The 27912-nt window shown below is 43.2% G+C and overlaps 1 protein-coding gene across 2 annotated transcripts; it reads right to left on the reverse strand.

Annotated features, from left to right (window-relative positions):
• olfm1b (olfactomedin 1b) lies at positions 1-26545 on the reverse strand. 2 transcript variants are annotated; one of them, XM_088434890.1, is made up of 6 exons: positions 26096-26545; positions 16377-16526; positions 16051-16206; positions 13099-13318; positions 7390-7496; positions 1-1775 (listed from the first exon to the last, which is right to left on the reverse strand). In XM_088434890.1, exons 1-6 carry the CDS (start codon positions 26159-26161, stop codon positions 1101-1103), a joined length of 1374 nt encoding a protein of 457 aa, XP_088291016.1. In that variant the 5' UTR covers positions 26162-26545; the 3' UTR covers positions 1-1100. The 2 variants fall into 2 exon arrangements, with proteins under 2 accessions (XP_088291016.1, XP_088291015.1); XM_088434889.1 differs by lacking the exon at positions 26096-26545 and adding an exon at positions 18994-19427.
• Between the last annotated feature and the right edge of the window lie 1367 nt (positions 26546-27912).

Below are 27912 nucleotides of genomic sequence, written 5' to 3' on the forward strand. Positions count from 1 at the left end.
TTTTGTTTTTTGTTTGACAATCCAAACACTAGAATTCTCTTTTTATTTTGACACAAATCATTAACTATCTCATCTGAGGTACAACACGAAAGAAAAGCTTTTTTTTTTTTTTTTTTTTTTCTTTCATCCACGGGGATTACATTGAAAACAGTACTGTCCTTCACAAGCGTCTACGTGACATGGAACGTAAAGAACCAAATTTCAACCACGGGTGCATGAGGCGAATTCTGGATGACAACCTCAAGTACATTCTGTCACGTTTTTTTTTTTTTTCATCTTCTTCGGATTACTCCATGCGCTCGAAAATAAACGCGAAACTATGGCGACGACATTTACACGGGTACAAAGACCGGAACGGGAGTGAAAAATCAAACCAAGCTATAAATAATGACAAAGAAGCGGCTAAAGATAGCAAAATTCCCAAAGTAAAAGTCCCCCGTGTTATTTTTTTTGAAATCGGAGGCTACCATACAGCAAAAGACATTCAGTAGCAGTAAAAAACACTCATGCAAAGAAAGCGTTTTGTTTTTCTTTTCTTTTTCAAACGTTTTCACCGATACGAGTTAAACGAGCTTCGCCGAGAGAGCCCGGCAACAGTCGGGGCCTTCGGTCGTTATTGTGGCCGTCCTCGACGGACTTTATTTGCTACTGTACTGGATGAAAACGATACGACGCGACGCGCCGTCCTCGGAAACACGCCGTTCGGCTTTTGTTTTCTTTCGCGGTAATTGTCTTTGTTTGGGGATCCGCCTGGAACCATCACGGCCGTTGGAATGAGTGTGGATAGGCGATATAAAAAAGGCATATTTTTCTTATTTTTTGGCATCTGTGTTATTTTCAATCTGATGTACATATATAGATTTATATAGATGTAGTCTACTTTTACAATCGATCTCTACGCGGTAAACAATCGAAGGTTTTCATTCCAAGCTAACTGTCCGACAAAAGGATGGCGACTAGAAAATGACGTTGTCTAACTAGTATAGTCGTAGTATGATCTTCTTTTTCAACATATAAAATGTTCCTTCTTTTTTGTTTAGATCTGATATCTTCAGATATTTGTCCCCCCCCCCCAAAGTCCTTACGCGTACATTCAGTCTTTAGAGTTCCTCGGAGCGAATGACGTGGAACAGCGTGACGTTATAAAGCACCTGGTGCCCGTTGTTCCAAGCGTAGAGGGCGCGGTCCCGCGGGTTGTAGTCCAGCATGGAGATGTGCGAGTACTTGTTCTGGAAGGCGATGTCCATGTACTCGTAGGTGGAGGAATTGGTGGAGTAGGCGTAGTAGACCTTGGTGCCTCCCGAGTAGCCGTTGGTGACGTATAGCGTGCCGCAGATCATGAAGGACTCGCCGGCGCTCCGCTTAGGGTGGTTGGTGGTCCAGCTCTTGACGATCTGCAGCGTGTTGGGGTTCAGCTTGCTGATGACGATGTTGCCGGCGTTCTGGTTGGTGGCGTAGACGGCCCACAGCCCCCCCTCGTCCACCATCAGGTCGATGTCGGAGTGGCCGCCCCAGGCGTAGTGGTACGCGTTGTTGAAGCCGGCGTAGTCCAGCTGCCGGGACTTGCTGATGGCCGAGGTGCGGAAGTCGAACTTGATGATGACGTGGCTCTGGAACTTGTTGAAGTAGATGGAGCCGTTGTAGACCACCTGGCCCGTTCCGGACCACGGGTGGGGGAGTCGGTGCGAGGTGAAGTTGTCCGTCGTCATGAAGTCCTGCAAGGACTTGTATTCCCGCACGAAGCGGTTGTTGTGGTAACCGTCCATGTACCAGACCTGTGGACCGCAGCAAAGGTGGACACAAAGGAATTAGGGTCGCTTGGGATCGGGATCGGGATTGAGACTCCCTCCGGAGTAGAATTTGTTTGCCCCTGTGTGTCCGGACTCCAAATGCCACCGCTTGCTAATTTAGCCAAAATGGAGCGCGCCTCTGACTTCATTCATAGATTGTTAAACTTGTCGATGAAGGGAATCGCATCAAGTGCCCTTCCCTAACTGGGACCGCGGGAGACTAACAGCTTTAACCACCAACAGAAAATTGACATTCCCTCCGTCGCGCTTTCTAATATCAATTTATCGATCGGCAAAATGGAGTCTGGCTGAAGGGACGCGCGGATTGACGGTTACCGGCGGCATCGAAATCGGCCGTATTATTTTACCCTCTAAACCGCGTTATCCGCAGTAAGAACGCTGACCTTTTCCTCGGCGCCGCCGCAGGATTTCGGCGGCGTGCGTGCTCGTCAACGCTAATTTAAGAAGACGGATCGATGTCAACGCTTTGCAACTGGCGGGCGGCAGCGGATTTTCACCGAGCCCGTCCGCCCGCCGTGCAGCGGACATCATTTCCAACCGGCTAATGGACAAATCACAATTACTGAACTACGTACCGAAATGAACCAAACCGTAAACGCTCCGTGAAAACAAGGCTGAGGGATAGAAACCCTATAATCAGGACTTGATTTTGTTGTTTATTGGGGTGACCTTCGAGAACAGCTGACGGTTACCCAAACATAGGACTCACTTCTGCTATATTTGCTGCGGGTTGAACGCTAGTGTACACATGAATGTGCGCCAAAGAGTTGTTTTTCCTCAAGTTCATTTTGCCAAAAACACACGTTTTTGCACACCATTCGGTTCCGCCAAGGTCATAATTCTGCGCATATGCCAAAAGACCACGATTAAGAACCGAGTCAAATGGAATACGGGTGCACTCTTAATTGAAAAAGAAGGAGACGTCGAACTTTTACGCGATCCTCTCCGTTTTATTAATATTCCTGTGTGTGGACGAAGACGGACTCGGGCGGTGGTTCAGTCTGCTCGCTTCTTTTATTGAAAATAATGCCGTAAAATCCTCAGCTAACACGAGCTGCTGTTAGCTGCAACAGGCAGCGGCTGCACCGGATGCTAACAGCCGACGAACATCCCGTTACGGGACTTATTGTAAGTCAGAATACGGCACGAATAAAAACGCATCAAAACCCGGATTTGACGGATCCATCGTCTTCCAATTCCTTCCTCGAGATTCAGATTTTCACTCTTGTTATTAACCCAAGAAAATGAGGAAAACTGACGCCACACAATGTTGGCAACGGGGAAAAACAATGCAAACCGTAAAATAAATATAACCTTTGTAGCAACCGTATAACAGCGTCTGCCAACATTCAAACGACAAGAAACCGCAGCTGAAAAAGAAGGGATCTCCGCAGCTCCAATCAAAGCGTTCCGCCGCATTTCTCTTTTTGTAGGCAGCTCACTTACGGCGAAGCCATCAAATTACACAGTCGACGAGCGTCCCAATTAAGTTAGCGTACGGCGGGCGAACGCAAACGGTGGGGTGGACAGTTCCGGGGCGGAACGGGCCGGGCGCCGCGGGAAAGTCGCCCCCAAATAAAAATCCCCATCTCAGCGACTCTGCTCTCACCGCCCCCGCTTGCGTTTGGCGCCAGAGGCCAAACGCTTCTGCAGATATCCTACCTTACCTTTTACCTGCCGCCATCCCGTCGAATCGCGTCGGGAAAGTTCTGATTTGATTTGTTCTTTGCAGAAGTGTGCCGGTGGGAAAAAAAAATAAGGACGACAAGATGCACAGTTTTATGTCTGAATTCCGGTATTCCAAATTCCCGCATTGGAATGAGAGTTCTGACGTTTAAGTCAGAGGATTCAGAGTTCTTGCAAAGTGCTTCTGTTCTTATTTTTTATGTAATTAAGTCGAAATGATGACTATTCTCAGAATTCTCATTCTTTTACACTTATTTTTCCCCATTCTCCTGAGATTTCTGAGAATTCAGTGCCAATGTTGACAATAGTTGGAACTCTGGCTTTAAAGTGAGAATTCTGACTTCTCCATCTTCTCAGAATTCTTACTTTAAAGTGAGATTTTTGACCTAATTCCCAGAATTCTCATTTGTCTTAAATTTTGACTATTTTCAGAATTCTGACTTTATCCTCTGGATTCCCCATTCATTTTTTTTTTTCATTATTGCACTTAACGTAAGAATCCTGGGGATAAAATCAAAATCGTGAGAATTTTGAATTAAAAGAGAGAATTCAGAATAAATGGAGAATTTACACACTTCTTTCTGTAACATGAGTGATTCAAAGTCTAAATTGACTTCCGGGGTCAAAAAAACAAAGAGAATTTTGACCAGTCAGTGAGAATTCTGACTAATGGATGGAGGAATCAGAAAGTGGGAATTCTGACATCAAATTCTAAATTCTGACATGGTGAAAATCCTTTTCTTCAATTCTCTTCCAAAGTTCTTTACATGTTCCCTTGGCAACAAATTTAAAAAATAAAGAAATGAAAATTTTTTTTTAAATAATTTCCTATATGTGCCATAAGATGGAAGCAAAACACATGAAACTCCTCAACCCACTCCCGCATAGTTCCACGGTACTGTATCAGGATGCGAAAAGAGAAATCATTTCTATTAATAGTTAAACATGGAGCCAACCGATAACACAATGCTGACTTTGTGAGAAGCGAGGATCGAAACCACAGGACGAAAAAGACGGCGCCACGCTAACGTCAATTAGCGCGCATTCTTCATTTCCCCCCCGTGAGGAGGAGAACGTCAGATCTTTGGTGCGATATCTGCTTATTATGTATCACTTTCCAGGTAGCCTTGGCGCTACGCTAAATATAACATTAGGTCAGCAATTTGCAAGTTGAAGCAGCCTCCAGGAAGTCATTTACATAGCGGCGGATGCTCTTCATCCTCCCGACGTGACATTGAAAGTCGGGTCGCTGATCGCCGGGCCCAATAAAGTCTTCCTGTTTTGCCGCCAATAAAATGTGTTTACTTCACCTTTGCTTGTCCGCTACGCCGCGTCTGGTTAAATCTACAATGATTTATACCCTGTATTTGCATTTTCTCATTGCGGAGCGGAAGCGGGCCCATGGATCTTTTGGGTATTTGTGTCACATTATCGTTGGTTTTTTTTCTTGTCGCGTTTTTTTTCTGCGCGGGATCATCTGGACGATTTCTGGCCCGCTTGTATCGGTAAATGCAATTAACGTTTAATCGATCGGGTGTTGGAGATTCTTAATGAGCTCATCGCTATTAAATTATAGTTACGTTCCTTTCAGCCGTCGTAGTAACTTTTTCGCACGAACGAAACGAAATGCGGACGACATCAAGGGTTCAGGCATTGAAATACCGTAACTTTTTTTCGTTATTTCTAAGGAGACGCAAACAACGTAACATATCCTCGGAGAAGAAACCTCCGTATCTTAAATGTTTTTTTGCAATATTTACGATTACAAAATTCTGTTGCGGTGGCTAGTCAAGAAATACATCTTTTCAGCAATTCATTTACGCGCCTATTTGAAAAATCTTCGTTAACTAGTAACCTTATTTCGGTAACGCAGGAAATGGATTGTACATTAGCGAAGTAGTCATTTTTATTACGTCGCGTACTCAATTTTAATTCCGTTGTTTCTAGCCATTGGAGTGCTGTAGTTGTCGTAAATGATTCTTAGCGAGACAAGCGTAACGACGACGTAACGTCTTCGTGGAAAAGAAGCGTTCTTATCTTCAAGGGTCTGACAATCGTAATTTTTTAAATAATTGGAAAATTTACAATGACAAAATACTGAGACGTGCATCTTTTTGTCAATTCATCATTTGGAAAATAAATAAATAAAATCCACGTCAACTAGTGACCTTATTTCAGTAACGAAGGAATTTGAACGTACATTAGCGAAAGAGTCATTTTTATCTTGTCAGAGACAAAGATAAGAGCATAAAACTCAAGTAATTGCACTATTAGTTCGCTAAAAAAAAAGAGACGATCGCTAATGTGCGATATTTACGGTCACAAATTTCGTGAATTGTGTTTAGCTAATCAGGAAGTATGCGATAGCATTACTACAGCTAGCTTGTTCTTGGTTCATAGATCAGCCCAGGTGCTACGTGGAGCCACACTTTCCCATTTGGAGCCTAAGACTCTCGATTGACGGTCCGCAATGTTTCAAAAATCATTTACGTTGGCGATAATCTCTTCCCCGCTCTTTCCTTTTTGCGAAAAGCCTCTCAGGCTGACACTCGTAAAACAGCTGGCCTCATTCAGTGAAAATCCAATGAGGACTTTAATGAAATTCCCTTTCGCTCATTTGGCCTCTTGGCTACCTCGGCGGTGACCGAAACGCCGCCAGCGAAGGGCGACGCGCGCCAACGCAAAGCCTCCATCCGCAGACGCTCTCCGGCTAGCGTGTCAGAGGGGCCTTAGCGGCTTTCCGGCTTTTAGCTCGCTCCGTGCAAACAAGCGTGTGGATAAGGCTCCTTTTTTGAGGCGCCGCGAGCCGCTTCCTTCTGCTCAGAGTCTCGGCTTTGTTACCAACGCTAACGAGATCTGTAAAACGAGAGGCCACCTGCAGCTAAAAATTTGAATAATTTATGGCCCCCTCAAAAGGTGTATTATCGGTTTAAGACAGCGGTGTCAAATATATGGCAGGCGGGCCAGGAACGGTCCACCAGAGGCGCCCAATCGGACCCGCTTGGATAGAACTGAAGAACGATTCCTCGCATTGCATCGTTGTCGGTTCTTGTGATCTACTGAAACGCCAAAGTCCCTTTCCAAATAAAAGGAGGTGCAATCGGACAGTTATCATCAAATCTATATCGTAAGTTTTAAAAAAGGTACAACGTCGAACCCGCGTAAAAGAAAACACTGATTCATAACATTGCTGTCTACGCAATATCAGACTGTTCATATTGTTTAAAGGAAATAATCATCAACACATATAAATTAGGAGCATAACAAAACCTGTTCTGACAGGAAGAATCATTTTTCATTCAAAGGATGCGTAGAATCCAACGGAATCAAATCGTTCCACTTGGAAATATATCGAGACATGTAGCAGGCTTTTCTTGGACAGATACTTCTTGAAGGAAATGGACTGACAAGATGATTGAAATGCATGAAATTGTATTAAGAAAAATCATACCTTCTCGAACTAAGACGTACCACATTGAATTGATTCGTAGTCCCAATCAAATGATTCAAATTATTTGCTCTGTATTATACGGTACGGGCCAATAGCCAATTTTCTTTTTTGTTTTTGTTTTTGTCAGTGTGTTTTTAAGTCGTTAGCTGTCCATGGAAAACCGTGTTTTTTCTAAAAACAAATTTTGGACCCGGAGCTACGGGATCCATTTTGAGAACCATCTTCCCTCTTCTTCAGTTTTATTCTTTTCCCAAACAGCGTATTTGACAGAAAATCTCTAGAAACTGAACCTGACACAGCCTTGGTCAACGCTCCTTTTGTAAAATGTGCTTTTTCAACTCGTTGGCCCCTACCCACCGAGAAAACCGTATCAAATCATCGTATCCAATCATCGTCATTTTTTCACACGCAAAGGGAACGCACAAGCATCCACGTTCTTACCCGCGTGTCTCCTTCAGGCGCCAGGGGATCCGTCATCCAGGAGCCGAACCTGGACCCCGACGTCTTGATGGTGATGGGGTCGCTGATGCCCGTCAGTTTTCCGCACGCTGCGAAGGACAAAAGGTAAGAAGGCGGGAGCCCCGAGCCGCCCGGGGCCGCTTTGTCTTAAACGTCGGATTCATTAGGCCGGGATTTCATTTGCTTGACATCCAAACGAGTTTGCCTGAAGGATGAGGGGAGCCGGTGTCCATCTGGCCCTTCTCGCCGTCTTTACGGCGCTCGATAGATTCTCGTTGTTATTCCGCGCGCGCGCCGGGAGCCGCCCCGCGTACTCTGCGCGTCTTCGCCACGCTTTTAATTGGCGGCGATTGAGTTCTTCTCGCGAACTTGACAAAAGTCATCACCCCCGACTACGCGGAGGCCGCGCCGACTTTAACGAGAACGGATCAGCGCGGGGATATAAAACGCTTGCCTTCGGACGGCGTTTCGCCCAGGCAAATGTCAATTAGGCGGTTTGGATGAGATCATTCGTAATTAGCCCTTCCGCGGCGCTAATTTAAGGACTAAGTCATGATGGCCTGTTTGGGCGCCCATTAGCTCCTTTTGCACAAATTTTCACTCATTATCCGCTAACTTTACAACCATTCCAAGTTTCCTAAAACCTCCCCTGCTGTTAAGTGCTCTAGATTTTTTACTTTGGCATCTTTATTGCCAGACAAGTGTTCGCGCGTCTGCGTGTTCGGCATGATGATCAACTCGCGTAATTTCAGTACCTACGCTCCCAAAAAAGGCTCCTTGAAGCTTTTTTTTCCGTTTTCTATCCATCCAACTATCAAGATCGAGTATTAACAGGCTGTTAGATAGATCTATCTATTTATCGATCTCTCTCTATCTATCCAGATTGAGTATTAACAGGCTGTTAGATCGATCTCTCTCTCTCTCTCTCTCTCTCTCTCTCTCTCTCTCGCTCTCTCTCTCTCTCTCTCTCTCTCTCTATCCATCTATCAAGATCGAGTATTAACAGGTTGTTAGATAGATCTATCTATTTATCTATCTCTCTCTATCTATCAAGATCGAGTATTAACAGGCTGTTAGATCGATCGATCTATCTCTCTCTCTCTATCTATCCCTCTATCTATCCTGTTGCTAACGTTAGCAGTTAGCAACGGTGAGTAACTCTAGATGCTAGCAGCATTAGCAGATAATTGCCCTTACATATATAGGCTGGTCAGACCTGTCTGATTTATTTTCAAAGGAAGTTTATCAACATGAGGGACTCAAATGACACGGTTGCCGTTCCTACTGATCACTTTTGAACAAAGCAAGCTCACTCTAATGAAATATTTTAGCCAGCAAAAAACTCTGCTTTTGATGTTACTTCGTTTCAAAAACCGTGTCAGAAATCTCCCTAATGTTTCTAAAGTCGTCTACTAAAAATAGCATGGGATAGCTAGCTTTGTCTTGGCGCTAAACAGTGCTCGCTTCCCCGTTATTTGTTTTAGGTACACGTCCAAACCCAATCTTGACTGCGACCGGCTTTAATGTTCTCACGCGAAATAATCAGAGATCCTCACACTCCATCATCTTGACAATCGATTCATTTGAAAGGAAACGCATTCACATGAATAACTAATGATTCGCTGCTGTTGTTGTGCTCGGTATTTACGATTGGCAGCGGGGGGTTGAGTCTCTTACGTAATCCTCAACAGGATTAGAATCAAGTAATACTTCCATGCTCTATTTAATAATTCATACATTTTTTTTTTCCAATTACGCTTCCATCTTGCGATGGCCGTCGGTTTCCCGCTGTGAAGCAATCTTCCCTTTGTGCTAATATTCACCTTGACAACGGTACCCCTCGCACCCTGTAAAGTCTAGAGGGTCTAATCCCCGCTTGCCCTGAATGTACGCAGGTCAAAGGTGAGCAGACGGGAAAAACCGGAGATGACACAACTGTTTGTTGGAAAAAATTGCTACGCTGGAATCCATTTTGTTGTTTTTCGACCGCGTTTATGATTTCACTTGTCGAGTCTTACGGTCTTTATTCACCCCACGGTTGAAATCACGAGAAATGGCGAAGATATTAGTCAGTTAATAACCCGGGCCCATCTCGCAGGTGTTTTTTGCGCGCACCGGTATGGACTTCCTCCGTCATTCGTTTGGCCCCGAGCGCTCGCATCGGTGGGACGCGATGGCGGGTGATTTATCCATTTGATTATTGCGCGGCAAGCGGGCGCGTCCCCTTGATCGATGGTCATTGCGCCCCACCCCGCTCGTTTCCTGTCCGCCTCGCCCGCGCCGCGGGACTCTTCCAACGCACGGCAAAGCTTGAAGGACGGAATCTACTTTCACTTTCCTGCTCCCGTTTCAGGTGCTGCTGAAATAATCTGAATTGATTTTCAAGCACCACCCCAAGACACTTTTGATGGCAGAAAATTAAGTTGGGGAGGCATGTCTGTCGTGAGTAGACCCATAAAATAAACCTGAAGAAAAACGTCAGCCATTTTGGGTTGAAGCAGCAATTTCGGAGCCATTTTCAAGATTTTTCAAAGTCCCCAAAGAAAGTTTTGCAAAGGAACAAGTTCTTTGCTAGGCATATCTAGCGTCAGTAGACCCACAAAGAGTCTCAAGAACCCCTGGCCTCAAAGCAATAGAATCTCTACTCTTTGGTTTGAAGTGGCCATCATTAGATGTCCTTCAGAGACAGAATTGTCATCAGTTCCAAAGGCTTGATTTGAAGCAGCCATTTTTGGGCTTCTTCCTCATTTCCAGCATTCAGACAATCTGGACCTAAACCTAGAAAAGCGGTTTCACTTGGGAACAAAATATTTGGTGAACATATCTATGATGATTAGACTCTCTGAAAAGTCTGAAGAACCCCTTCCCGAAAAGCTACAGGAAGTCGGCCATTTTGCTTTTAACGATCCATTTTTTTGCCCATTTTTTTCCTCTGGTTTCCAGCATTCAAACTTGTCCTGAATCCCCAAACCAGTTTCACTCAGGAGCGTGATATTAGGCGGACATATTGATGATGTTTAGGCACAGGAACAGGAAGTCTGCCATTTTGGTTTGGCCACTTTGGTCATTTTGCATGGTCATTCGAAGACAAACGATCTAATTGCGACAGATAAGCGATGCCAATTTGTGAGGGGACAAATTTCTCATAAGATCCCCTAGAAACGGACTGCTCAAGATTTTGCCCGATTGCCTCCAAAATCAAGATGGCGAGGACCCCCTTTTCAGCGGGCGACTTTACTTTGCCTTTTTCCACTCTCTCCAGGCCCCCGCTTTCTTTCCCATCCTGTTCTGCTGACGCTTACGCAGCTTATCGACCTTCATGAGTGAAATCTCAGCAACAGGAGCGCCGCTGCGCCTTTTGTGCCAACATGAAAGCACCGGCGGGCCTCCATTCCGCCGCCGTCCCTCGCCGGGTGACCTCGTCTTTTATCTCCCCTTGTCTTGTGTTCATACACAAACCGCGCTACGAGCGGGGAAATAAGTTGCATGCACTGCGCGCCGGGCAGAAGTCTAACATTTCGACCTTCAAGTTTAAAGCCCATCCCGAAGTTAACGCGTTCAGTGCCAAAGACGTGCTTTCGTGTTTGGAATGCAGACACTGAATCCCAGCTGCGTATTTATGCGTGTGTCTACACATAAATGCCTAAGATGTGTGTGTGTGTGTGTGTTTGTGTATGTATATACATTATATATGTATAATATACATACAGTATATATATATTTATTTAGGTGGTGTAGGAATATACCAATATGTTTTTTACAAGGCCAATACCGATTATTGGTAGTCGAGAAGGCCGATATTTTGGAACTGATATTTTTTTTTAGTAAAAGGAATAATAATATTGATGTCAAAATTAGGCCTTTCTACAAAATTATCCAGTTTATGTGTCATCGGTAATGTGTCGTTTCAAAAGTTAAATGAAAACATAAACAGGTCATGATCATTGCGCTTTATAAATATTAATTCTCAGCAAAAATTCCAAATAACGGTAATAAGTGAGGAGTAATAGTACGTAGAATAATAAGTAATAAGTTTTAAAACGTGTCTGGAATCTTCGTTTTAATTTCTACCAAAAGACGCCGAAAGTTCCCAGGTCCAACAACATGTTTGATAAAGTGACCTGAAATTTTAACCAAATAGTTCCTGGTTTTTTATTCAAAAAACAAACCAAAAACAGATTATACCGAGAAACGTAAAAATGCCAAATACCTTCCTTGAGATAATCACTTTTGAATTGTTTTACCATGATATTTTTTTTAAAACGGACGATAACCGATATTCGTAAAAATGCCGCTAAAATTTCCCGAGTTAAGCAGATTTCAATCGTTTAATCAGCTATCATTATTTACACTCAAACAAAATTGGAACGTTGACGGTGTATGCTGTTGCTTATAACAAAAAAAATCCAAATCGGGGCGGATGCAGCCGAGGAAATTAGCTCTGCGATTTCTAGGCTTGCTCACATTTCCTCGCGAAAATCCTTCTTCCCAAGTAGCTCTCGCAGCGTAAATAATACTCAGACAAATAGGAGAAGGAGGACACAATCTCCCCGCGATTTGCGGCGTGACGGCGCGGCTGCTGTCTTATCCGGCCGAGTGTGGGTGTGCATCCATTAGCGCCGGGACTCGCGGCAGAGGTGTGAAGACGCTGTCGGCGGGCCGCAAAGCCAAACCCACTCGGCCGGACCAATTTATCATCCTCCGTCTTTCCGTCAGATGATTTGCTCGGTGATTGAGACGCCGTCAACCAAAACGATAAGAGGACGTCACGGCCAATCAGAGCGAGGGGATAGTCGAGACGCCCGAGTACGGCGGTCGGAACATGAAACGATAGTCCGAGTATTCTCGTCATGTACGTTTTTTTTTTTGGTTTTGCTTTTTTTGCTTACTGCTCCACTGTAAATTTCAAAATTGGAAGCAACTTCACTTACGTGCAGCCACCAGTAGATGGCGCCCATGCCCCATTTTACATGACATTACCGTTTTGTGCTATGTCAGAAAAAGTTAAATTGTAAACAGCTCGCTATAGTTTTCCACAGTAAATTACCCGCTTCAAAATGTCTTCTTCTTTGTTTTAATGTCAAGTAAAAAAAAAAAAAATGCTGAATGTTCTGTCAGCAGAATTCCTTACAAAATAATGTGAAAGTTAACACTGTTTTAAAATGATATAGTACAGGCCATCAAATGATTAACCTTCAATCCTTTGATCTGTACATCAAAGGTGTTTCATCAAAGTGAAAGAATTAAAGAAGACAGCAGGGAGCTGAAATTTCACCCAAATGCTGACAACATGTCAAAATTCAACATGGCTGGACCACTTTGTTATCACACCACCAGGAGCGTGCCATCTCTTGGCTATAATACTGCGAGAATGATGTGGAAGAAAATGACCAAAAAATGGTCAAAATATTGCACAAGGGGTCAATGCAGATTTTTGTCAAAATCCCAAAAATGGGCGCCGATAATTGGCCTATGACTACTCTTAAGTGTAAAAATACTTCGATTTCTATATCTGTGCTCGTATTTTTAGTTGTATTTGTAACCACTGCTTTTACTTTGAAAATCAACAATGGCCAATCGTTTCCCGTATCCATTTGCGCATTTTTCGCACTGTGATTTTGTTGCCTTACTCATTTCACCGATTAATCGGAGCGGCGCCGGGGTGTGTGCGTGCACGTGTCTGTGGCCTACCCAATTTTCGCATGCACGCTCGCAGCCTCTCCTCGAGATTTGACACTCGGCTGTGGAGCTCCTCGTAGTCATAGGCCCCCATCTCCTCCTGCAGCCCGCTTAGCACTGACGTCAGATTCTGGACCTCCTCCTTAAACTGCAATACCAATTTGGCATCGGCCTTGTACTCCACCAACACCGGTATCAACGGCCTAAGCTCCTCCATTTTCGCCTTTATGGCCTGAAAGGATTAGAATAAGCTCGGTTGAGTGTCAGGCGCCTCGCGAACGCGGCCCCGCCCACCCGGACCTTCGCAAAAAGGAAAAAAAGCTGTCTTTTCCTGGCTACGCTAACGCTAACCTGCCGCTAAAGTCCCCCTTGCGTGTGTTGCGGGTGTGAGTGTGTGTGTGTGTGCGTGCACAAACCCGATTTTTTTTTTTTGTCTTTTTTTTTTTACGCGAGGCTCCGTCCCGGCGGTGACCAGCCGCTTCGTACAACACCAACAAAAAAATATGCAGAAAAAAAAGCAAGCCCTCGATACACCAGCAACAATTGGGAAAGCTCTTTATTGGTCATAGTCTTTTTAAAATGCAACATCGTAATAAGGGTTACATGCTTTTTTTTTTTTTTTTTTTTTTTTTTACATGTCACACACAACTGGAATTTTACGTGTAGGTTTTTACTAGTGATGGGGAAATGAAGCTTTACGAAGCGCGTCATATTTTCGGATTCCACTAGATGGTGCTCTTGGTGGTAATATAAATGTAATATTTAATATATTTAATATATTATTTACCAGTGTGAAATGGCAATGAGTTTCTCACCCATAGTGAAAAGCTAAAAAAATTTGAATTTAGTTCGAAATGAGCGAAATTTACATTTTGGCTGCTAATTGATTAAAATAGGCTTCAAAGTAAATAATGTGCTCCTTCTAAGTAGACGTCATTTTTTTTCATTGGTTTGCACTCAGCTAGTAAGTGTTGCCATATTTATTATTTACCTTATTTATTTGAGTTTATTATTATTATTTTGTGAATATCAAGCTTTGAAGCATTGTTTATATGCTGCTTGTTTAAAAATTGAGCAATAAATAGACGTTATTTTAACATTATTACATTATTAATAATCGCGATTTCAATATTGACCAAAATAATCGTGATCATTTTGGGACATAATCGTGCAGCCCACAAAAAAAATGAGTGACAACCCTGCACTAGTGCATCTGCATCTTTGAACATAGAGCGCCATCTAGAGGAGTCCGAAATTCCCACAAGTGCTTCGTGAAGCTTCATTTCTTCATCACTCGTTTTTGATCTATTTTTTTCTTTTTTTTTTTTTTTTTTTGTCGAGTAACCAAATATGCATAGACAAAAGCTCCAAAGCAAGTAGAATGAAATAACAACAATTAGAGATGATTAATCAATTACATTTGGGAGTCAAAGTAGAGGTGGGGGGTGTGGGGGGGGGGGGGGGGTCAGCAATAAGTAACATGCAGGGGAAAAAATCAGTGGTGTGGGCGGGGGGGCTGGTCTGGCTCTTAATGGTTGCTAAATCAACCGCCCCCCCCCCCCCCCCCCTCCACTTAAAAAAATCTCTCACTTGGGATAATGGGGTCAGGAGGGGAGGGGGACGGGAGGAAAATCTGGATTTTGACCTGCCTCTTCTTCCCTCTGGCTCTTTCTTTTTCTCTCTCTCTTTACATGTCTTAAAGTTAGCCCTGCAAGCAAGAAAACGACAGGCTGTTGATAGCAGCTTGCTAACCTCGCTAGCAGACACACAACAAACAAAACGCGCGAGATTTACTTTTTTTTTTTGCACAGGAAAAAAGGCAAACACATGCACGTGATGAATATCATGATGCTAAACATGCAAGTTGGACTCACACAGTACATGGACATGAACATGCTAGCTAGCGCCAATCCTCGATAAATTATCTCTAGTGGAATTCATCAATAAAAGAGGTTTCATTTATTTAAAAATTTAGATAATTTTCGAATAATCTCACGGGCCGAATTAAACCCTTCTGAGGGCCAGAACTGGACCGCGGGCCATATGTATGACACCCCTGATTTCATGTATGTGTAGTATGTATGGCAATACTGCCATCCAATGGTCACAGTTGTCACTACAGGGCTCATTTATATTAGATTTGCACTTGTCAAGGGTGTCAGCAACCCTCCATAAAAAATTCAGAGAATTTTACTATTTATTATTTATAAGACTTCATTTATATTGTGATTTAGAAAAAGAAATGCACAATGTTCTAAAAATTGGTGTTAATGTTCCAGATCCATTTACATTTATTATTATTTATTCTTTTTTTTCCACCATCAAACAGTTAAGTTTGTCAAAAATGTTTATAGTTTGAATAAGTATTTGCATTTTTCAGGCGTTTTGACTTACTTTAAGATATATTTTTTTCAGATTCAGAATAAACTGTAACCTGTATAATCAATTTTCAAATGCAAATGACAAAAATATTTTTCAAAGGTATTAGTTGTACATAAAAGAAAAATAATTGATAGTTAAGGTATTTTTGGATAAAATATTCACTTTTTACTGCTGAAAATGGCGAAATATGTTTATTGTCCCTTTATGGCATTGGTGTTATGTGAAAACGCGATTAGTTCACGGCCAAACCGGCTGCAGAAGAAAGTAAGTTAGCCACTTACCGCTAACGCTACGAGCTAAGTTTGTTAATAAGCCATAAAAAGTTAGCGTTCTTTCAAATCTGCCGCCCCCTGTTGGTTGAGTTTGCAATATTAGGGCACCAGCATGTTCAGATGTTTTCAAAGTTGAAATCGTGATCATGGAAGGTAGACATGTAGGTAGACAAAAGTCTGGGGTCCTTTGGGCTCGGTCCTTTTTTTTAATCCATAGATCGGTCCGGGTGACCCCAAACTTTTGTATAATCGGGACCGGACCGAACAGTCCCCGGAGACGAGATGGTTCCGACCTCGCGGATTTGCTCACCTTGTATTGCTTGGCGATGTTCTGCATGTGGTTTTCCTCCACCTGCCTGAACTTGGTCTGCAGGCCTCGGAGCTGCACCTCCATCTTCTCCACGTACTGGAGCTCCCTCTGGGTTCTCTGGTCCAGCACCTGGATGGACTGGGTCATGTTCTGGACCTGCAAGCAAACATCCAGTTTTTCTCGGTCAGACGGCAAAGTTGACACGAGCGGGAGCAGACTAGGACTCGGCGCGGCAGCTCGAATGATAACGTAGACCAAAAACCGGTGTCCTCCGTTGTGGACACGATTCGTTGAGGCGTGTCTTAGAAAATGAAAAATGGGGCTACCTTCTCCAGCAGCTGCCTCAGTTGTTTGGTGCGGGCGTCCCTGGAGCACATGGATTGTTGGGGCGCCACCACGGTGCACACGCACCTGCCCTCGCCATCCTGGCCCGAACTGTACACCTGCCACGACTCCTCCGGGTTTGCCGGCAGCACCTGAAGGACGGGGGAAAAAAAGTCACGCTTTAGTGCTGATGTCTCAAGGAAACTGTTGACGAGAAAACGTAAATTCCTCTGATATTTTTGAATTCCCCCTCACTCATTCAATCCCAAAGACGGAATTTTACCTTTTTTATTTTTAGACTTCAGATACCCTTAAATGTTTTCAATATTAATTACTAGTACTTTTTTTTTTTTTTCAGTTTGGTGAAAGGAAGTTCTAACCCTAACCTCAATCCCAAAGACGGATTTTTACCTTATTTACCCTAATTTTTAAAATATTATTCACTCGTACTTATTTTTTCAGTTTGGTGAAAAGAAGTTCTAAATTAGAGAGTAAATCCAATCCAATACATTAGGTAACTAAATACCGAAATAGATTAGTTTAGGTAAATAAAGGCTAAAGTAATTTGTTACATTAGGTTACAAAGTAATCGATTACTTTAGGTAGTTAAGCACTAATTTGGTTTTAAAGTACTAAAGGGTTCGGGTCAGAAATTCGTATATATTTTTATGTTATTTACACGTACTTATATTTTTTACTTTGGTGAAAGGAAGTTGTAACAATCGCTAATGCAAGCATTAAGTACTAATCGATTACTTAATGGAATGAATTACTAAAGTAATCAGATACTTTATATAGCTGAATACCAAGGTAATTGATTACTTTAGGTAAATAAGAAAAAAGTAATCCATGAAACTAGGTCCTAAAGTAATAGAACTAAAGTACGAAAGAGTTTGGTACTAAAGTAATACTTACGATCACTAATTACAGATTACATTAGGTTGGTCAAATAATTGATTACTTTATTACTTGATTCATTTAGTACGATCCTTTTTACCGTCCCTCGTTTAAATAAATGATAAAAATGTCTCTTTGGGATTGAAAGAGACAAAGTTCAATTTTGAAATGTCAGTTTTGCCACACCTATTCCGTTGAATTCCCAGAATTTTACAACCCAAACCCGAATGGATCCCATGATGGCGGTCCGGCTCAGGATTCATTCAGATGGAAATGTCTCCTGTTTCCTACCTCTCCTCTCAGGAGTCAAATCTGGGCCTGATTTTTCTTTTTTTAACCGGCGATTATTCCTTTGTGAATGCTAAGAGGTCATTTTCAACCCTGTACGGTGAAAAAATTGGAAATAACCTGTCAGATATCTCGGAAAAGCAGGAGGGCCCCCGTCCCGATCGCTCCCCCGTCCCGATCGCTCCCATCCGGCGACGCCACAAATCTCGACGGATCCGGATAACGCAATCAATCGTTTGGTAGCTATCCGCAATCATTCACTGGCGGGAGAAAAATTTCTGACCGACTGACTGAACCCAGCGTGCGGAAAAACCATTAATCACCCTGCGAATCCCGCGCGCGCCGACTGATTCCATCAGTGGGAGGAAGCGGAGAACAAATTGGAAAAAGCCTACCGCCGCCAAGATCCGCTCCTTGAAAAAACTGAACAGGGGTTTGGGGGAAATAAAACACTGGGGGAAGTGATTGATTCAAACGTGAAGAGATCACGCCATCCTTGCCACCCCCGGTTTTTCAAATCACACTCAAGATGACTCGGTTTGGGACCACGTAGCTGAGGCCGGAACGCTAACTCCTTGGTTTGGACGTGGATGGTGCGAGTCATGAGAGGTACTTGGGTTGGTAAACCTTCAACTGGAACTGACCTCGGGGGTCTACTCTGATCAGTGAGAGGACATTGCACTTGATTCCTACTTGGGAATGGTAAACTTGAGACTGGGACTCGTCGTATCTGTGTCTCCTCAGCCATAGGCCTTCAGTTGGAGGGACTTGGTCCTAAGACTTGCTCGGGGGTTAGTAAATACAACTGTGTTTTTTCTGTTTTTTGATGGGGTGGACGATGCAGGAGAATATAATCCTGGAACTGGGACTTGTCTTTAACCCCTCCGTCTTGCATACTCTTTAGTTCAGATGAACCAGTCTCATGAGACTTGCTTGGTGGTTAGTCAACCCAGGACCGCAACCGCGGTTTTTTATGTATTTGATGGGTCTACTCTTATCAGATGGTTGACGATGGTAATCCCGGAACTAGGACTGTTTTTTTTTATGTACCACCCATCGGTCATGCATACACTGTTGAGATAGCGGAAGATTCAGATGAGCCAGTCTCGGAAGACTTGCTCGGGGTCAGTAGACCTACGACCGCAACCGTGGTCTTTTTATATTTGACGGGTCTACTCTTATCAGTCGGCGGCTGATGCGGGACCGCGGTAATCCCGAAAGCGGGACTGTGATCCGTAAGCCCTCGGTCTGACGACTTTGTGGAAAATTCAGACGAGCGAGTCTTGTAGGACTCGCTCGGGGTTAGCGGACCTGCGACCGCAACCGTGGTCTTAACGTATTTGATGGGTCTGTCTCCTGGCGGTTTTGTCCTACTCTCAGATGAAGTTACCAGGTCGGCGGTAAAAGGACGAAAGCAAAGAGTTTGGCACTTACTCCGGTGCTCCGGTCCAGGTAGCCTCCCTGCGCCGCCGTGCTCAGCTTGGTGGTGTTGAGCCCCACCAGCGAGGGCAACGTCTGCGACATCCAATTGGTGATCATGGCCATGGTGCTCAGCACCACGCCGATCTTGAGCAGCGGCACGGACATCTTCCTCCCCCTCCGCCCTGACAAAAGTGCGCCCCTACTCACGCCGTCTTCATCCTAACCACTCCGGGGAAGATCATCTTTGGACGGGGGTCGCCCAGCCCGGACCGGCTCGCTACTTCACACCGGGTCCCCGGCCGGGTTCCTCCTCTCTCCGACATCTTCTTCTCCCGACAGACGGCGATCCGCTGGATTTTTTTGTTGCGATGGGATAAGCGTAGGATCCTGCGCGTGGCTCGGCTTTCTCCCGCGCACTGGCGTCTCTCTGTGATGCGCCTCTTTACTATTTGCTCCACGCCCACAACCCGCCTCCCGCCCGCCGTCATTAAGAGGCCGCACCCTCCGATAGGATGGGAGAGAAAGGGGGGAGGAGGTAAGGACAAAGGAGGGGAGAGCTACTACGCGTCCGTCTCCGGACGCGATGATGTCAGCCGGGCCCGTGGAAAAATCTGCCATTGCGGTTTGATCCGCCCGTGGCGGCTCGACCCCCCCGGGCCGAGGTGACAGTGAGGGATTAATCAGACGGTGGGGGGGGATGCTTCCGGTCGCCGTGGCAACACTGCCTCCGCTCTCCTCTCCACCTCTCAACAAACTCATGGAGCCTCTCCGACGGGGGCCCGGATGCTTTCAAGCCCCTAATGAGGATTGGGCTTGAATGTTCGGGACTCTGGCGCCATCTGGACGCTAAATGTGGTACTGCGTGTAATTAAAACCCGCAGGGACAGCCGCCCATTTTCTGACCCTCACAATTACATTCCCGACCACAAGATGGCAGCAACAACAGTTAACCTGTATTTTCACCTGTGAATGTTAATATTGGTTCTCAACTTTTTTTCAACGGTGTATCCCCTGTGAAATATTTTTTTCTAGAAAACTTGGGAACTATATTTGTAAAGCATTTTCCCCCGGAAACTCCAGGAGATAGTTTGTGTTACATCTGTTTCGATTCTGCCATATATAGGGCTATTTAGCGGTTGTGTCCTGTCCCAGTCAATTTTTTCTTGGGACTATCAGTAAAAAAATCCTCCAAGTTGCATTTTTTTTTCTTTTTCCCCCCCCGAAAACATCTACTCCTTGGCATCCTAACAACAGATGGCGCTCTAATTGTGGCATATTTTTGTTTCTTAGCTGGAGGGCACAAAATTCTGTGCAAAAGAAAAAAAAAATTAAAATTAAAACAATTTAGCAGTAAGTTGCTTCATGTTCCAATGCATTTGCTCTTAATTTGAAAAGAACATACTGTTACACATTTAAAAAAAAAAAAACTCATTTAAAACACTTTCCCTTTAATGTGAAAGGCCTACTTTTGCTTTTGTGATTTATCTCAAAATTAAATACTTGTATGAGTGTGTGTGTGTGTGTGTGTGTGTGGGGGGGGCAGTTTCCTGCTTCCCGCCAGTGACTCATATCGCCCCCCGTCTGTTTGGTGCGCTTGATTATACACAATTTTAAATTCAGCCATGTGAAATAAGGCTGCGAAAATGGCAAGGATGCATCATGCATGAGACCATCGGATATCGCCGCAGCCCTTCTGTCTACTGCCCCCCCCCCCCCACCCCACCCCCACCACCCCCATCACACTTTATGGCTAAAAGGCAGGCCGCATTGCCGCATCTCGGTGCCTTTGCGACCTTTGCGGTGCATCAGCAGAGGTCAAGCATCCCTCGCCCCCCCCCCCCCCCCCCCCCCCCCCCGCCTGTGTCCCGAGAATATGAGATTTGGTTGCCGTCAACAGAAGCAAATAAAATAGCAGCCGCAAAATAGCGAATCCATTTTTCACGCCCCGGCTCTGACAAATGAGCATTCAAAGTTGGGAAGAAGCGAGCCGCGTTTTTAAAAAAGTAACATCGCAGCCCGTGGCGCATTACGGCGAGAAGCAGTTGCCATGACGACGCTAACACACTCACAATCGCGCTCCGGGCCCACAAGTGCATTACCACAATTCAACTCCCACTCGGATTGCCACTCGTAGCAATAACACCTCCGGCTTCCATTTTTTTTAATTATATTTTAACCGTCATTATGGGTTATAATATGATCAAATATCTCGCGCTCGTCTTTGGTACTGGACCGCTGATTAAAGTCGTTAGAAAGATTTGATTTAAATCAACGTTGTTTGCGATTTACGCCGGTGAACATTAAAGATGAAACCGTTGTCAAAAATAGGAGGTTTTCGATACCGCTCTGACAAATACCGATACTCGGACTGGGCAGTAAACTAAGAATGGATACCACGCTCATCTTTGAGACTAGACTGCTAAGTAAAGTCATTAGAATTAAATCAGCATCGTTTACGATTGGAGTACTCGATACCAAGTACCGATACCAGGGCTGGGCAATACATTCAATTCAATTCGTCATTTTAATAATGGAGCATTTCAAGATGAGCTGAATTGTAAAATATTTGCGCCATTCTAAATGCCGTTTAGAAAAGTAAATAAATCACAGCCAAGAAATTGCATAATTGCCTGTCATATTTCAAAGTTTTTGGAAAACGGGAAGAGTGACACCCCGTCAGTCCGCTAAAAATAGTCCGCTCCTATTTTTCCCTGGGCGGCGCTTCCTTCTATCGATTTACCCTCAGTCAGCTGACGTTCCATTCAGCCCTGACCCAAATACTCTGCGTGAGTGACATGTAGCCCCGCCCCCTTTCTGAGTTTTTCAATCAGAAAAACGAACTTTGTACTTTGTAGTAAATAATAAATAACATTTACGGTAAATTTCAGACTACTTTTCACACTTTGAACCCACTAATATAGTGTAGTAATATAGTGGCAATATAGTGGCATAGTAATATAGTAATATAGTAATATAGTGGCATATAGTAACAAAAACATAGATTTTTAAGATGTATTTGTCAACAACAAAAAAAGATCACAAATATACGGCGCTGTCTTGAGGTTCATATCTCAAATCAACTCGCCGCATTGGAATGAATGGAAATATCATGAATTTGTTCCAACAATTTGAAGAAAAAAAAATGTTTGCAATGGATTTCAACAGCCACAAGCATTTTTTTTTTAACAGTTTTTGATGGGCTCTAATTTCATCATCACAAAGGCATGTGACAAATACGCTTCAAATTTATTTCACTTCAGTGCCACTGACAAAAACCACGACTACAATAAACTTAAAACCAATACGGCTTCGAATATCGCTAACTGGCATACTTGACTACCAATAATCGGTAAAAAAAAACTCAAATCTGGTCTAGCTCGACAACCGAAACCGAATATCGGCTCCAAATATCGTTCGTTGGCATAAATGACTACCGATAATCGGTTCAAAAACATAAAAACCAATCGAGCTCGACAGTCAAACAAATTTATGGATTTTCATAAACGTGGAGGGAAAAAAAAAACGTACGTTCGGAAACAGATAAAAATTTTGATCGACCAAGCACGTAAATATCAACATTGAACGTAATTTTGAAGCTATAATCTACCGAATGTCAAAATGCAATTTCATCGTATGGAACGTACGTTTTCCGATTTTTTTTTTTTTTTTTTTTTCCCCCCGTAAATGCCGATGACGCCGCCGGTTGTTTAGTCGAGCAAGCGTATGGATTTCCATCAACGCCGAATGCAATTTCGATTGTGGAACCCTCGTTTTTATAAACATTGGCGCAGGCACTCAACGCTCGCAAACGGACCACTTTTAGCAAGCGCCGCGTTCAACAATCCAGCTGGCATTTTTTTTTTCCCCCACATCCATTATCATCGGAATGGCTTCATAGCATCTCCGGCAATTTTAACGGCGGCATCGGCGCGCCGACGCTTTTTCTTTTCTCTTTTTTTTTTTTTTTTTAATCGAGCTTTTATCGCGGCTCCGTTGGAAGGTGCTTGCGGTGGCGGGAGATGAGCTGCCCTTTGCGTGAGAGCTTCTCTTGATGTATTGATCTGCTGCAATGGGTTTTTTTTTTTTTTAAATCCGTGAAAAAAACAAACAAACATACCCTTCGGCGCTAATAAAACAAGCTTTGGTTCTGCGTGAAATTCTAACGGTTTGTCTTTTTCATTTACGCTACATATCGGTGGCCCTCCAGGAGAAATGGGGCTCCCGCTCGGATCGCTATTTGGCGTTGGACGCCGCGCTCGGAAGCGGACGTAACATCATTCAGTGAAAAACGCGAGTGCCTTGCACAAGGGCGTCGCGGTTTTATCCGGCAAGCGTCTTTCCAACAGCAAAACTCAATTTCAAACGTTTTTTGTGGGAATTTCAAACGCTTTTTGTGGGATTCGTCTTCACGGGCTGAGCTACTGAGCTAATGCTAATGCTAAATGGCTAGTTAGCCATTTGTTTTCAGTAAAGCGACGGCCGATTTGGTGCATTTTCACTCACCTTTCAAAGCCGACAAAATATTGGTGATATGTCTATGCAAAGTACTCCGGTAACATACAAAATACTACATACAAAAAAGTGTGTTTCTACCTTATTCTGTTCTATAGCAATCACTGCTCCGTATTTTTATTACTTTTTTCTCATGATTTGAGCCTTGCAGCTCCTCTGCAGGTTTTTTATTTTGGTTTTTTTTTTTGTTTTGTTTTTTTATTTTGCTAGATAAGGATTTTGCCGGTCTGCATTCCGAAAAATACCGTAAGCATGAATCATTCATTTAAAAAAAAAAAAAACTAAGCGCATTTGACGAGAAAACTCGCCGTTGGCACACAAAGATTTTTCAAAGACAAGATTTCTCGTCCGTGAAAGAGTTAATGGCAATTATTTGGTATTTAGATAAAAGTCGAGCTAATATGGCCACAATTGCGAAAATTACCATGTGGTAATTTTAAATAAATAATAAAAAAATTAAAATATTTAAATAAATAATGTGGTGGCGGTTATGTGATATAACATAATGTAACGCCGCGCAAATATCCTAAAAGTTATCGTAACCTACTTTTTGATTCATTTCTCTGCTTTGAAAGAAAGCCAATTACGATTACATTACGTTCTGTCATTAATTTAACAAAATATTGCAATACAAAACAGATATCAACTTTGCCAAAAAGTCGCATGTGTGAACCGTCTTCCAGCTTATGCCGCAATATGCCAGAAATAATACCCTAATAACAATATGATACTTTTTTATTTTTTGCGTTAACGCTTAATCACTTATGTCGCCACAAAAAGTTATCTTTCAACCAATAGTGTCCAAAAATATCACAAGTGTTTCATGAAGCTTCATTTCCCCATCACGAGTGAAATACTGACCAATTACAACATATGATTTTTTTTACGTTACAACATAATTATTATATGTCGTCACAAAAAGTGTTTTTCAACCAAGAGCATCATGCTGAGGCATCCAAAAAAATATTGCAAGTGCTTCATGAAGCACTTGTGAAGCTTTTTTTTGCCATCGCTAATATTACCACATACAGAAATAATACAACATATGATTTTTGTGTGTTTGTTGTCAAAAAACGTTTAAACAAGATCACCATACAAAGAAGTAAGAAAATATCTCAAATGCTTCATGAAGCTTCATTTCCCCATCACCAATATAACTTCTTACGGAAATAATAATACAAGATATAATACAAGATATAATACAATACATAGATTATTTTTCAGCGTTACGGCAAAACCACTCTATGTCGTTGACAAAAAGTTTTTTTTTTTTAAGGGAGTCGAAAAAAATATCGTAAGTGCTTCATGAAGCTTTGTTTTCCTACAGTGCTTCTAGTGAAGGTTAAATGAAGCTTCACGAAGCAATTGATGTGATATTTTTTCACACTCGGTTGAACGATGTCTTGTGATGACAAACAGTGATTATGCGGTAAATCACAAAAGTCGATTGTTGTAATAGCGTATTATTTCTGCTATTATCGGCGATGGGGAAATGAAGCCTCACGAAGCACTTGCGATATTTTTTTTTTTACTTCTTTGGATGATGTTCTTAGTTGGTTGAAAGATAAGCACTTTTTGTGACGACATACATTGATTATGCAGTAACGCAAGAAAATTGTATGTCCAAATAGGGTATTAATTACGTAAGTGGTTGATTCAGAGGTGGGGAAATGAAGCTTCATGAAGCACTGGTGATATTTTTGACTCCCCTGGACGGTGCTCTTGTTTGAAAGATAAGCACTTTTTGTGACGACATACATTGATTATGCAGTCACGCAAAAAAAATTGTATGTCCAAATAGGGTATTAATTACGTAAGTGGCTGATTCAGAGTTGGGGAAATGAAGCTTCATGAAGCACTGGTGATAATTTTGACTCCCTTGGATGGTGCTCTTGTTTGAAAGATAAGCACTTTTTGTGACGACATACATTGATTATTCAGTAACGCAAGAAAATTGTTTGCCCAAATAGGGTATTAATTACGTAAGTGGTTGAGTCAGAGTTGGGGAAATGAAGCTTCATGAAGCATTGGTGATATTTTTGACTCCCTTGGACGGTGCTCTTGTTTGAAAGATAAACACTTTTGTGACAACATAAAACTACGTTGTATTATTATTGTCTTGCGGAAATAATACCCTATTACGACGTCGTTTTTTTAAAAAAAAAATTTGCATTATCGTATAATTACTCATATGTCATCACAAAAAAGGGCACTTTCCCTGCTACCGTGCTTGCTGTTTCCGATCACAAACTCCAAGTTCCTCCAGGCGTCACGCACATCCAGACGCCCACCTTGATCAAGTGTTTACCTTTTCGCATCACAGGAAGTCTTTTTTTTTTTTCTTTTTTTTTTTAAAGCATTAATGGACTGAGCCAGCACGCTCACGACGCCTCCGGGAGGCAACGCAGTCACGCGCTCAACAATAATAAGCGGATCCCTCTCTCGAGCAGCGATGTCAAGGCTGCACGCGTAATCCCGTTAAATACGCTTCGCTCATTTCTCGGGAGCCAATTAAAGGGCCGCTTGATTTTTTAAATTTTTTTTTCCACAGGAAGCAAAATGGCGTTTTACAGGAGGGTTTAAAAAAAAAAAGAAATCTTACTTGTGTGAGTTCGGTACCCATGACGATGAGGAAGACCAGCGTGAGGAGCCTGCTGGCGGGCTGCATCTCTCTCGCCTCGTCCCCCCACCCCCTCACCTTGTAGGCTCTTTTTTTGTTGTTGTTGTTTTCTTTTCCTCTCCTCCCCCCCCCGGCCGCCTTCCTCGCCTCTTCTTTGCAGGTGTCGTTGTAAGGAGCAAACGCGCGCTTACAGTAAGCCCCCCTTTTTCCTCAGCAACGCTGCGTGTGAAGATGCATCGCCTTCCTCCTCCTCCTCCTCCTCCTCCTTGGTCCTCGCTCCGGTTTTACGCGTCGGGTCCAAGCATGTCGGCCGCTGGCTGGTAGGCGGTAGGTGGCGGCGCTACAAAGTTTACATCACCCCGCCTAGAGACGGGCGCCGACGCTGCCGGTGGAGACACTGGCCGAGAGCCGGAAGTTGCAGCCTGACGAGGGAGGGGGGGGGGGGGGGGGGGGGGGGGTTGAGGGGAGGGGAGGGCCGGGCCAACTCTGGCACGCGCGCCAAGGAGATGAATGACTGCAAAATCAATAGAGGTCAATTTGGAAGCAGTGTTCGAGAGGCGCTGAAAAAAAAGGGGGGTGTTGTGTATTTAGAGGAATTACGTAGGGGTGGGCAAGTAAGATTCCAGCTTTATTTGGGAGGTATTGAGTACTAGTGGGGTCTACCGATACCAACCACTGATACTTATTTTGCTTTTTTGTAGCAAATGCTGTGGTATTCACATCAGAGAAGCATTGAAAGAAGACGCTAGGGAGATGAAATTTTACCTAAATGGTCGTGTCAACGTTCAACATGACCACTTCATTATCACGCTACATGGAGTGTGCCGTTCCTTGGCTAAAATGCTGTGAAAATGATGGAGAAGAAATGACACAAAATGGCCAAAATCTAATTTTATGGATTCAAAGTCATTTCACACCAAAGGAAAGGCATTTAAAGAAGACACGAGGGAGCTGAAATTTTACTTAGATGGTGACATGTCAAGGCCTTACCACTTAGTATTCACACTACAAGGAGTCTGTCGTTCCTTGGCTAAAAACTGTGAAAATGATGTAGACCAAAAAATGACCAGAACTGGTCAAAATCTAATTTTATGGAAATCAGTCATTTCACAAAAGGAAAAGCATTGAAAGGAGACACTATGGGAGATGAAATTTCACCCAAATGGTAACAACATGTAACTGTTATCACACTACAAGGAGGGTGACATTACTTGGCTAAAATACTGCATACATGATAGAGAAGAAAATGTCCAAAAATGGTCAAAATACAGCACAAAGGTGCTGAATTTTGTCCAATCCTTTGCTATTTACATCAAAGACATTTCACAACACAGGGAAAGCACTGAAAGAAAACATAGAGAAGCTGAAATTTCACCCAGATGGTGACATGTCAAAGTTTAATATGGCATGACCACTTAGTTAGTGTACCATGGCCGAAATACTGCGAAAATGATGTAGAAGAAGATGACGCAAAATGGTCAAAATACTGCACAAGAGTGCAGTATTTAAACATTTATAAGAATTAATTAAACGTTTTTCTTTTAACAAATTAGCACAATGCTACAAAAAACAATGTTTCTCGCCCCCCCAAAAAATAGACATTTTTCTCTAGAACAGTTTAGTTTTTTGATCTAACAGAATTTTCCAGCCAAAATCTGCGGAAACGTTGCGTGACGCTTCCTTTTTGTCGGGAAGTCAACATTGAGATTTGATGGCGCCGTCAAGAAAACGGCACGGAAATGGAAGGAAAGTGAAAGCGGCTTTAAATTTAGGTCCCTGACAGATTTTTCTCCTCGGCT

The sequence above is a fragment of the Hippichthys cyanospilos genome, chromosome 15 (assembly GCF_059441005.1).
Source record: "Hippichthys cyanospilos isolate Australia breed blue-spotted pipefish chromosome 15, RoL_Hcya_1.0, whole genome shotgun sequence".
NCBI lineage: Eukaryota > Metazoa > Chordata > Actinopteri > Syngnathiformes > Syngnathidae > Hippichthys > Hippichthys cyanospilos.